Source organism: Falco peregrinus, chromosome 2, assembly GCF_023634155.1.
Source record: "Falco peregrinus isolate bFalPer1 chromosome 2, bFalPer1.pri, whole genome shotgun sequence".
Classification (NCBI taxonomy): domain Eukaryota; kingdom Metazoa; phylum Chordata; class Aves; order Falconiformes; family Falconidae; genus Falco; species Falco peregrinus.
The window spans coordinates 88722654-88735497 of record NC_073722.1 but is presented as its reverse complement, the minus strand read 5'-3'; the positions used below and the strand labels follow the sequence as shown (position 1 = coordinate 88735497).

Here is a 12844-nt window from a genome sequence, read left to right as displayed (position 1 = left end):
AATTCACACGCACTCACACTCAAAAACACATGAAAGAGCCTTCAATGCCTCCAACTTACTGCCATCAATCATTCAGTTCAATTTCTTAAGCATTTGCCAGAGACTAATCTCAACATTTACCACTTGGCAAACTACTAGAATTTTACCTCAATTGCTTCAGTGTTTTCCTTAGATGTTTATTTTGGTCTTCCCATTGATATGAACCTGTATATAGCTCGCATTAAACGGCTTCTTTTTCCTTAAATAAGGTTAATGCAATTAAAATTAGCTCACCCCTGAATAGGATAAGCTTTTTAAATAGCATCAGCTGCCAACAGGCACATAACCATTGTTCAGTCCGTCAAGGATTACAGGAAGGCAGGACGCCTGGGCCGTGACCTCCCTCACTGGACACAGCTCTTATGCAAGAGGCCAGCAGAGGGGTGCAGAAGTCATGATGCTCTGTTCCCTCAGTGAATCCCTTCACATGACAGAAAACCTCTGCAAGTCTGTTAAGGCAGCTGTATGGCTGCTCTGAGTTTCAACAGAAAAGCAGAGAAATTCTAGACTCTACTATGGAATTGTAATCCTGAGAAAAATCAACCATCCTTCCACTACGTTCCCAAGGAAATCTGTCTAAACTTTTATCCTAAGCTAAAAACATTTTTAAATCAAATAGTTAGAGAGTGAACAAAATACATTAGCTTTACAAAGTAATCGATTAAAATAAACACATCATACTTTCCCTGATCAGGGGTCCTCTGCAGCATAGATGAGACTTTCAGCAAGGTGTTGTAATCCTTTAGCTGTGACAGCACATTTAGCAGTAAGACAATAGAGCGGTTCATATGAGATGCAAAACTGCCTGGGCGGTCAATCTCATCCACGGGGATTCGCCAGATTCCCTGCAGAGAAAGGAAAAGAGGAAACCTCTAAAGAGGGATCCAACTGAAAATGGCAGAAATCTTAAAAAATAGGTCAGATTCCACAGCATACTGAACTTCACTGAGGGTCAGGGGAATAATGGACAGACAAACGCTGTGGTCCTTCAGACAGGGAGATTTGGATTTAAAGTCAACTGATTCCTGCCAGTAGCAAATGAGGGAGGCTTGCGTAAGCCACAGCACACCTTCTAAACGTGCTTCTGAACTATTCCCAGGAAAAGGCAAGCAAAGCCTAAATTATATTGTGCATTTTTCTTAAACGCCTGTGAACACGCCTTCCTAAGCCAAAGCTCAACTACCATAAAAAACAAGGCGTAACTTAAAGTAAGATTTCCTGGCCTGAAAGCTGCTACGGCTGTGCAGCCACCGCAAGTGTCTATCTTCAAATAATCTGTTACTAAATGTCTTAGGAACTTGGTTACTGCCTTGTATCCTCAGTGTTCACCACGGCACTAACCAGCCTGATAGGAAGAATCAGATTCCTCAGCAGTATCCATTTTCCAGTGGCAGATTCAAATACTTGTGTATGCATCCTGAGCTTTCTAATTAAATTTCTATTCTAGGACAAGGGAATCTTTGGGAAATAAGGCTGGAGACTGATAGAAAATACAATTTAATTATGGTTAGTCAGCTCAGATTTTGCAATGTCTAGTAAGTCTAAGGAGTTTTTTCCAATGGATGCTGTCAACACGCTAGTCAACCATATCTGAAAAAATGTAATGCAAATACTACTATGCCTGCATGTTAGTACGCAACTTATATTATGACCATTCACAAAAACCGCCGTTACATCAGTGGAAACCTTTCTCTTGTGCTTTAGTCAGTTCTGAAACTTTTCCTGTAGCAGCTCTTTTAAGAGGAAAATCCTCTGGTCGTGTATACCATTTTGTGTCAATGCAGGAAAGAATAGTCTCAGCGAGAGGACTACCTGACTGAAAATGAATTTTGCTTACCAAACCGGTTCAGAGAGCAGGATATACAAATATTTACTCCTTTATCCTTGTTTAAAGGTCTTGCTTTGATATTTTTAGCTTTACTTTCAATGTGAGCAAAATCCTTCAGATCTTAACACAAAGAAAATTATTACTGCAATCTTAAATTACATTTGACCACAAAAGAAGCAAATATGTAACCAGCCTGTCTACAACAGAGCCTCCCCCTACACGTCTTCAGAAAATCTGCAGTTCTACTCCATGGGATGTTTTTTTGCCAAGTTCCTATACAACACACAAATATCACTGTCTTTAAATAGGAAACAATGACTTCAACTAAATACAATACACAGACTGCTCTGCAAAATTGTCTTTATTTTCCTCGTGCTCTCTACTCTTACTCCCTATTGATCACAGAGAAAGCCATTTTTCCTCTTTGATCTCTGAAGCTTTCTTTCAAACTTTTTTTTGTAGCTTCCCGTTTCCACAAAGTACCTAAAACCGTACCATGACTGCCCCCTGAGGCACAACCGTCGCTTCCTCCTATCCCCAGCTACCACCGCCCACAAGTACCTTCTGCGGCTTGGTGGCAAAGCTCTTAACCTGTTCGTACAGCTCAGTTGGTCTCAAGCATGTACAGATCTTGCAAGTAACAGTTCCATCAAACAGCACATACCTCATTTAAATAGAGAGTCTTTTTCTTCCCCCCAACTATACAATTACTCTCCTTTCAGGCTACAGATGAAACACACACATTCTGGGCCTGGCATTTTTTGCTTCTCTGCACATATGTAAACTGGGTGTCTGCCAAATCCTAAAACAACTGAATGCCTCATAATGCACCACATTGCAACAGCCTATTTAGCCAATTTAACTACAGAAAACAATTTATGGTCAACTTAGATGCATATTGTAGGAATGGAAGACAGCCAATGTGTAGGTTCCTGGTCTTTCTCAGCATTATCTCATCCCTCCTTTGAATTAGGCAGATTACTTGGAGGGAGCTTTCAGATACTTTCTGGTATCAGTTGAAAATAATTCTGCAGCTCCTTCTCCCATGGCCTGTGTACACATTTTAATGCTACCCTAGAAATTACAATAACGCAGTAAAACCATTTGCAGTGACAGAATATGCTAATTGCAGCCAGAAAGCCTGAAAGTGACAAAGTCCATCTGACAGAAACACAGTTGCATATTTTAGGAAATGCTGCTCTTCTGTCTTTCTACAACAGGGCACATTGAAAGAGCTTAAATTAAAACTCACATTAGGGGTGTTTAAGTTTACTTTATCATTGCAATTACAAAAGAATGCCTGATTTTAAAAGAAAAGTCACCAATTTTTCATGTGTTGACTTGCAGTTTTACAAATGCAAAACAGCAATAAATAAGATTACTGTCCTATGTTACATACCTGCCTGTCTCACATGCAGCCTCAAGCCAAAAGCAGAAAGAACCTGCCATCAGGAGTCAGAACAATCTTCATTCCACCCACTGTGATTTTATTAAGCAATATGCAAAACACCGATGTTACAGTGAGTTTATCAGAATTTACTTAATGAGTGAGGAATTCTTTTTAAGCCTGCAGTTTGAGTCAAAGACTAAAGAAACAGTCTTATTCAAACCTCTCCCAAAGAGAAATTTAACTAAGCACACCAGGCAAGATTTTTTCCTTCCCTATCTATAAGCTATAACTATCAATAAGCTTCAGGAAGAATATTTCTCAGATCAGACACTGCAACTTTTTAGAAAGCTGAATGCTAGGGTTTGGGTTTCTTTTTTATATAACAAAACTTAAGATAGATACAAATGCAAAGCTTGTAATGAAATAACTGGGGAAGAGAGCAGAAAAAGTTAGTCAGTTTGACTAAAATCAAAAGTTTTCATATCATCATTTGAAAATTCAGTTTTCTTAGCAAAGTACCTCTCTTGAAATTACACACACACTGAGGAATGCAGAACCTTGTGATCAACATCTGCAGTTCTTTGAAAGGTTTTGTTACTGATTATCACCACGCAGGCCACTTCACAAAATGTCTCCAGCTCTGGCCACCAAAAGGATTTTAAGTCCAGTGCACTGCCCTTGTTTGATGGCCACTGTTCCTGCAGCTGAAAGGTTCTCCCCGCTTCTGCAACAGCCAGCAAAGCTGTTTACATGAAACTAGAGGAAGGCGCAAGACGCTTCCAACAACTCCAAAATGCCTCTCATGACCCAAAACACCAAGCTGCTCTCCATGCCTTCCTGGCTAAACAAACACTCTGTATGAGCTGGGGGCAGGGGAAACAAGCCCGATACACACTGCTAGAAAAAACATAAACCTGGGAGTACAAGAAAATCCTGCAGATAACAATAATACTGAATTTTACATTAAATATGAAACTGAATAATGAAGTTAATCTACCATATTCCTGGTGATACTTCTTAATTTTTTTCAGTTTGAAACTTGCTGCACAACCTCCCCTTGCAAAAGAATTGAAGACCCGGGGAGGAGGGTGAGGAGAAGAGGACCATGCTGCACAGGCTTTTGTGAACACAAGCTACAGCAACAGCAGCTACTTTCCAGTTCAGTCACTGAAAATAGAAAGGAAGGAAGTGCTTATTATTCCTCCATGCTGCATACTCCAGAACTTTACAGGAGGGGATTCCCTGGGGTTTAGGAATGCCTCTCTGAGGAGGAAAGGCTGACAGTTCTCGACAAAACCCAAACTTCTCTGGGGATGGCTGCTGCTGACACTAGAGAGCTTCAGAGTAAGCCATTTTCTAAGCAGAGATCAAACTTTGCTCTCTCAATGCTCCATGAATGAAATGGAGAAATGCTAGTCATAGTTTAGACAATCCGATTCACATATAACAAGTAAACACATTAAAAACACTACTGTTACAAATAAAGACCTCCCGTTACTTATGACTCAACTCCCTCTTTTTTTTTCCTTCTCTTTTTTCCCCAGGAGGTCCCAGAAGTGCAAGCTGCACCACATACAACAAACTCCATTCTACTGCTGCCTTCAAGTGACCAAAGCAAAACCAAACACTTTCCTAACTTTTTTCTTTTTAAAGACTTTTAATACAGGGTTAAGCACAACACACTTAAGTAGTACTAAAGTTACTTGTGTCCTCTCTTCACAGCTACTTAGGTCAACCTAACATCTTTGCACTGGGGGCCTGAAAAGGAAAGGAATATGGTTCAAGCTGAACAGTTTAAACACACAGGATTTGAAAGCTCACTCTTTTCAGCTAAGAAAGTACAGTGCATGCTTTGAATATCCATACTCCCCTCTGTAAGCATCACTTTATTTAGTGTAAAGTTGGTAAGTATGTGTTTGTTTGACTCACGTCTTCCTGCTGCGTCTGAGCGTAACCATTAAAACCGCTGTTCTTCCTCCATTTAGCAAATTACTAAACCACCTTTTCTCATTGTCTTAACATGCTCCCCTATCGCTTATTGTTTCACCCTGTCAGCTGATTTTGGTTTTTCTTCTTTTCTACAGACAATTCTATTATTTTTCTTCCTCGATTCCTCATTTCATCCACACTGCTATTCAGCACTTGGTGGAACAATTCCACCTCTGTCAACAGGAATGTGAGTTGGTACAAAAGTATTAAGAAATGAAAGCAGCTGTATTCAGAATATTAAAATTATTAGCTGCAGTGACTTGTCATCAAGGGAAAAAAAAGCAGCCTTTGCTTCCATAACTTAGCCAACTGCAGAAAAATCTTACAAACTTTTTTAAAGAGTATTTAAGCAGCACTCCTCTTGTCTACTTTACTCTTGTTCACATAGTACAGTAAAGAATATAAAAAAAAAGTATGATAATAAATGACATTTTATCAGCCTGGAAAAGGAAACAGAAATAAGCCAAAACTGCAGCAACTTCCTTTCAATAAATCAGAACCAAGCAGGACTATAATTCCTGGTCTACAAAGTAAATATTGTCTATTTCTTTTTGTCTTTTTTTTTTAAATACACACACTCATTCCAAGTGAATAAAAAGCATGTATGCTTTCTGGAAGAACTGTTGAATTCTGCAACATTATTTTAGCAAGAGAGCAACATGAAAAATATTGACAAATGAAAATGCTCCACATGTTCCATTTATCATATGCTGATAAACATAATGGACAATTTCACCTCTTAATTCTCTCTTCAAAATACAACTATTTTCAGAGTCTTAGATTTCAGATTTTTTAGTTTCTAGAACAATCATTTTACAGTTGACTTGACATTAAATTGATTTTAACCATATTGAAAGAACACACAAGCCATACCCACCTGGAGAGACTATTATGTGTGAGCATGTCAGAGACGTAAACACCCAAGTCAGGGAAAGGAAGTAATTTCCCTGCTGCATAAGCTATTATATAAAACCAGAAATGCCTTGTTAAGATGATGAGTTACAAGTTCAGGTGGAATTAGTGAAACAGAAACTGAGGTCTACAGATCGCCTTTGCAAAACATGGGGTTTGGCTGTTCGCCAGGCAGAATCTAGAGCTTTTTGTTCACAGGGTCAGGAGGCTCAAGGAGTTTTACTCAGATGGTTCCCATGTACCATGTGGTTTCAAACCATGTCAACAGAAAGTCACATCATGTCTTTTTAAAGGGAATTGGCTAACCAGACTATAAAAAAAGGAAATAAAGAATTCATTCTACTCCATGGCTACAATGGAAAGAAAGATAGAGAAGAAAGCAAGAAGGAGCAACAGGCCATTCTCTTAAAACCTGTTTTGAAGCTGCAATCCTGTTCGAGCAATGATACAGCTGTGTTCCCTCCAGAGCTCTGCAACAGTGTGTGCCTCAGGCAGACATCGCCCCCTTGAAAATCCAGGAAACACAGGAGGTGTGCGTATAACGCACCATCCCCTGGATAAAGACGACTGCTCCTCGCACTATTTTTCCTGGCTAATGCCAACAGTGCTGGTGCAGCATCCTTCCCCAAGGTACGCTAAGAAACAATCCTTAGAGTCCCTCTAGCCCCTAATTTCTCCCCTCTGCAAATCTGGGGTGCTAAAGCAAAGACGGATTTGAAGATACAGTTGTGGAACACCGGGTTTTTTGGTGGTTTGGGTTTTGGTTTTGATTTAGGTTTTTGGGGTTTCTGTTGTTCCCAACATTAAAAAATGTTCCCTTTTGGACAACTGGTCAACTCCTCAAGCTGGAAGGTCAGTTATTGACAAAAAGACTTTTGAACAAATTACTTAGTATATTTATTGTCTTTCCTCCAGAAGCTGCTCCCTTTTACCAGCAGTATTTTAGGAAAGAGAGAAAAAGGGATTGGTTAGGAAAGGAATTAAATTATCAGCAGTAAGTTTCATTCACTGTGTCTGGCAGCCAATCCAGAGTTTAAAAAGGAGAGAAAGAGACTTGCCAAAAGGATGCAGAAGAGCAGAAGCCATCCAGAGATTTAGTCAGGCACCTCTATCTACTCAAACGAGAACACTGAGAAAGACGTCTGCTCACCCATGCTGGGATTTCTGAGTCTGCCTTTGGTACTTCAGTATCTCTTTTTGAGGTAGACTTTGGTTTTACATCCTGTCCCTGTCTAAAAGAGCCTAGAATTCCTCCTTTGGGAAGATATGAAACACAGAAATTCAAAGAATACAGAATGCTTCTAGGTCTTCTAACAAGCAAATAACCTGGTGCAGAAACCTAATGAAAGAATATGAAACCCTCAAAAGGAAATTTATCAGGATTTTGCATTTCTTTAAAGGCATTTGCAGGGGTCAGATGCAGGAAGATTTCTTTATCACCAAAATAAATGGTTAGTAGGGAACATCTAGAGAGTGACAGGGTTCTGGTTTGCCCAACAGACAGCCTTTCATTGTTTTAAGAGGTTTTTTTTCTGCTTAGATCTTTTCTGCATATCTGCTACAACCAGACTGCCTGGCATCAGATGCAAATGGTACTCAAAGCTAATGAAACCACCTTGGTACAGTCCATCCATCTGCCTGGAAGTGGGCAGGCTCCTTGCATTAGCCCTTTGCAGACATTAGCAAATTCTCATTTTTTTGACAATGTGTGGAATTCATTTAATCTGACTCCATGTGTCTATGATACAGACACACACATTTAATGATTATCACCTGGAAACCTTTTACAAAGAGAAAGTCATGTAGGGGATGTGGCTCACCTGAGCTATTACAGGCTCCATCTTAGGATGAGATGAGCTACACACTAGAAACAACTATCTCCTTTGAATGCAAAGGATGATGACTACATCATAAAAGATGATAAATATTAGGGGACATAAATATCAACTGTCAAGTCTGCAAGGTGGCTCTGGTCTCTACCATTGGCATGCCGAGGTCAAGCCCCACTACCCATTCTTATTCCTAAAGGTGCTGCAGAACTAGGAAGAGAATTAGGGCTAACACAAAGCTGGGAGAAGCTGTTGGTTCCCACAGAAGGGCAACTTTCAGGATCCTGAGATTTTTTTTACCTAGACTTTCACTTCTGTCACTAGAGTGACTGGCCCCATCTCCCCAGAGGTTACAAAGTAAACAGCTAATAGCATCCATGCACTTTCACCAGTACTGTGCTCTATTTGGTGGAGGGATTTTGCCTAGTTCTAAGAAAATCTAAAATTGCCTCAGAACACAGAACTATCAGCTATCATCTTTGCCTACAACTGGTAATATCACCCAAAAAAGGCAAACCTGGCACAGTGTATTACTAACATTATTCTGACAACACTCTGCCTTAAAAGAATACAAGAGTAGTACAGCATAACAAAGCCTAGGCATGAAGAAGAGATTAGCAATACCTAGCAACCTAATGCAGGGACAGAAGAGTTGAAGTCTGGAGGTAAGTCTCAAATGTCTCCCTCTCCAAAAGGTAGCCCTTCCCTTCCACTCCTCTGGGAACAACAACAGGACAATGCTTACATGGCAAAAGTAAGTTAAACATAAGACAGATGTTCAAAAGGATGTGGAGAATGATACAATCTGTGGAATGTCCAAACAGGCCAAGGGCAAGGCAGCTGCTACAAGCAGAAGATGAACATCTGCTAATTTTCAAGTTCAGCAGATGAGTGCAGTAGAGGAAAAATGCTAAAACTTACCTACCTGTCTTACAGGTACCTAAAGCTGTCTATCTCCAAACAGCTTCCACTGATTCACCTCCACCATCTAGTGCAGTATACATGACACTAGAAAGAAAAGGAGGACAAGAACTTTGTAACATTAGGATGTATGCTAATCGTTGAGATCCGGCTCATTGTTAACGTAAAATTGTGAGTTGCTCAGAGATTCTTCATGCTGAAACACCGCAGTAAGGGCCTCCTTCCAGTACAGGATGCCACCTTTTACTATTTCAGTAGGCTTGAAGCATTTCACAGGATTCAAGGAAACACATTTTCACCTACTTACTTAAATATCCAAGTTTCAGATGGAAATTACTGATTACCCAATACATGAACACTCAACTGATTTTGAGTATTTTAAATTAGGCTGTCAGAGTGCTAAAAAAGTTCTTTTACCAAAACACTCAAAATTTTTATGCCAACAAAGACTGCTCTTCAATCCTACATCCCTTACTTTTCAGCAAACAAAATGCTTAACTGCCCACTCCTGCCCCACAGCTGACATGCAGCATCCCTGCACTGGCAGCATGGAGTGTCTTTAAGATTTTAGACTCTCTTCCACATAATGACACATACTCTAAAATATCAAGACAAGAAGTTATAAAATCCCAGTGTTTTCAAAATCTTTCAGCATATTCATACAACGCTTAGAAAAAGTAACATCATCCACCTGTATATTTTACGACTGTATCACCAAGTTAGACTCAAAATCTCAGAAAATACCCAAAGCTAGAGGGTTTCAGGTTAGAGCAGCAGTGTGGAGGAAAATACCATGATTTTAGGAAACAGTGACCAAGCACTCAGTGTTCATTCTTGTCAGCATCAAATCACTAGAATACATGGTACCAGGAGAACCTGCTAAAGAGGTCTTTGAGCCTGAAGGAACATAAATCAAAAGGTCCAGAGAACACTTGCTACTAATGTCAATCACAGTTTTTGAAAAGAGAAAATGCTCTAAAGCAGTATCATATGGCAGCTCATAAAATACAATCTAGTGATAATCTTTAAAATTCCTAGGAAAGAGTCTTCAGCTTAATTGTATCGTGATATAAAATTTCATCTTCATATAAAATTACCTAGAAACATTCTCCTTACAATAGCTTTTAGCTAAGATTCATCCTTCAGACACATCAGTTTCTCCTATCTCGGAATATTGTGAGTGATCATGCAGACACATCATCTAACTTTGGGGGCCTACATAAGGACTTTTCAAGAGAGTACATCTTTCCTCAGCAACCTGTTGGGCATAGCTCCTCTTGACGGGGTAAGCATGAAAGAGTAAGTAGGTTCAAGGTGATGCAACACAAAACCAAATCTATTCGTGTACCGTACATACTGCAACTTCATCAGAAAAGAGCCAAGTTGTCATTAGGAGGTGACATATTAATATGTAGTTGTAATGACTACCTCTGGTTGGGTATTGGCAATATTTCATCAAATTTTCATTAGAGTTGTTCAGACCTCAGACTTTTGTTCAGTAGTTATGAGCCACAGCCTTCAAAATATACTTAGGTAGGGGCTTTTGAAGGTTATTTCACAAAAAAGTCAAGATTATGGAAAAAGACAGTAATTTTCACTGAACGGATTCCAAAGTTATTTTACAAAAATTAAGACAGTTGCATATCTGAATGCAAAGAACTGTCAATATTTTTAATAGCATGAATATAAACAAGTACTACAACCAGGAGAAAATATAAAATGCCATACATACCAGGAACGCTACTAAGAAAATTATAGTCAACTGTTCACTATTAGCCATCAAATTCTAAAGGTCTTTTGGAAAGCAACAAAAATGACACGCTCCATCACTGGCTGGTATTTTGGTATGTGCACACAATCTGGAAGCACAGAGGAAAACTTGTATCATTCAGCAATGTTAAGAAGAACAAAAGCAAGAGAAAGCTGAACCAAACAAAAACGGAAACTCCTCTAGTGTTCTGACAGAGGTAAAATGACAGCAGGAGCTAGTGGAAAAGCCTTTTAATCTCAAATCAGAATCCTCAAGGTCTGGCTAGGATTCCCTATTCCTTTTTTTCTTTTTTTAATGCCAGTTTTATAAAGACATGGATTTGCAAATACATGACTGCATATCTGAAGGTCACAGTTCTGCCTGAGGTTTCATACTGGCTTAGGAATGACAGAAGTACACATCCTGGATTTCAAGCTGTCAGCTGAAGCTGAGGGCAGGAAGAAGCTTATTTAAAATAGGTAGTAAAAACCAAATAGCCCATATTAGTGGCTATGAACCAGAAAAAGACATGTACAATGGTAAAAAAGAGTCACGCCTTGGACAAGACACTCATTTCAAACTCTACATGAGTTTGCACGTTTCAGCCTCATCAATTACGATCTCCAGATTAAGTTATTAGGAGCTGACAGATAACTCATTTCATTATCTCTTCTCCCCCCACTACAGCAGCATCCATAGAACACTTCCCTTCTCTGTCCAGCAAGTGGAGGCCCTGAATGAGTCCTGACTGCTATAAAAGGCAAAAAAATCTCTTACTGTTATGCACCCCATAGCTAACCTTGGAGTATCTTTTCTCCTCTGATACAGGAATTCATGCAATAAAAAAAGAATTTAATTAACTCTATTATTCAAGTATTGTATCTTTTTTTTTTGGGGGGGGTGGTGGTGGTGGTGGGGTGTGTTAACACCTAATGCTGTCTTGCTTTCAGAGACTCCCAGGACTTACTCAGCAATACAGGGTTTAAAAACAAAAAAAAAAGTAGTTCTTTATCCAATTATAAGAGTTAGTGGAAATCTCTAATTTAAGTAAACATTTAGGCAGCAGCCTGCCTAGCACCCCAAGTAAAGTTGACTAATCTTTGATAACACCAGAGGAACAAGACATTGCAGAGAAGCTATAATTCAATTACCCTATTTACAGTAACGTAAATCACAGTATACACCAGGGATCTTCAATATTCAACCAGCAGCAATACTACAACAGCTTAATCTAGCACAAGGCATGGCAGTGACTCAGTTAGCTAGGCAGAAGACAGGGTACAGCCTGCTGGTGTTTGATTTCAGGGATATTATGAGACAGAAATTATTTGTCTGAGAACAACCACAGTTAATTATTGAGGGGGAGGAGAAGCGAGGAAGGCCTCAACATTTAGAGTATTTCAGACTCCAATAAAGATGCTAAAAACACACAAAAGTCCTATTATTGAAAACAACCAGAACAATATCTGGGTATTCAAGATGTCAACCTGAATATGCTCCAATAAAAAAAGACACATCTTGCAGCTCACTGGGTAATAAAAACCTCCACAGCATATGCTTTAATTCCTAGATCTGCTTCATGCAAAATGCCCACAGCACGCACAGAAATCTGCCATTACACAAATAAACACATGCTGCAGTAAATTAAAAAAATAGAAACACGAAGCTGCCACGGCCAATGCTGCAAAAAGCATGTGGCACTTGCTTTATGCACACCACCAGAATTTACTGCAATTAAGACATACGTTCTAAAATTATAAATGTGATCAGACAAAGCTGACTGGTTTTAACAAACTGCTAATTAAATCGGAATCCTCTTATCCTCTCTCTGCCTTTAGCTGAATGGAGCAGTGACTGCTACAGCATAGTAGCTCATGCAAAACAGATACTGAACAACAGGCTTTGCCGTTAGGTCACCGTTAAGACAGGGAATCTCCAGCACGAGCCTGGCTGTCGTAGGCAGAACGCAGAGCACACACCAGAGATCACAGCTGGGTTGCTCTGTGCCAGACATGATTTTTACAGACCTACCGTCTCTTTTTTCTTCTAGACATGCAAACCTCCCCGCACAAGCTTTAGGGCTGAACTGAAAGCGAGGGTGCTAAATAATTCATCCCATTAAGGGGGTGGAGGAAGGAGACCAAGAAATCCCTAGCAATGCAGACCGAAGAGAACAAAAATCCCTC

General features: G+C 39.6%; 1 protein-coding gene across 6 annotated transcripts in view; it reads right to left on the bottom strand.

The window, feature by feature from the left end:
• CABIN1 (calcineurin binding protein 1) overlaps window positions 1–12844 on the bottom strand; it is a 118028-nt gene that overhangs the window by 34214 nt on the left and 70970 nt on the right. For all 6 annotated transcript variants that reach the window (XM_055794847.1, XM_055794846.1, XM_055794850.1 and 3 more), the window contains one exon: window positions 721–884. In XM_055794847.1, coding sequence (XP_055650822.1) covers window positions 721–884 — 164 coding nt within the window. The remainder of the gene's footprint in view (window positions 1–720; window positions 885–12844) is intronic.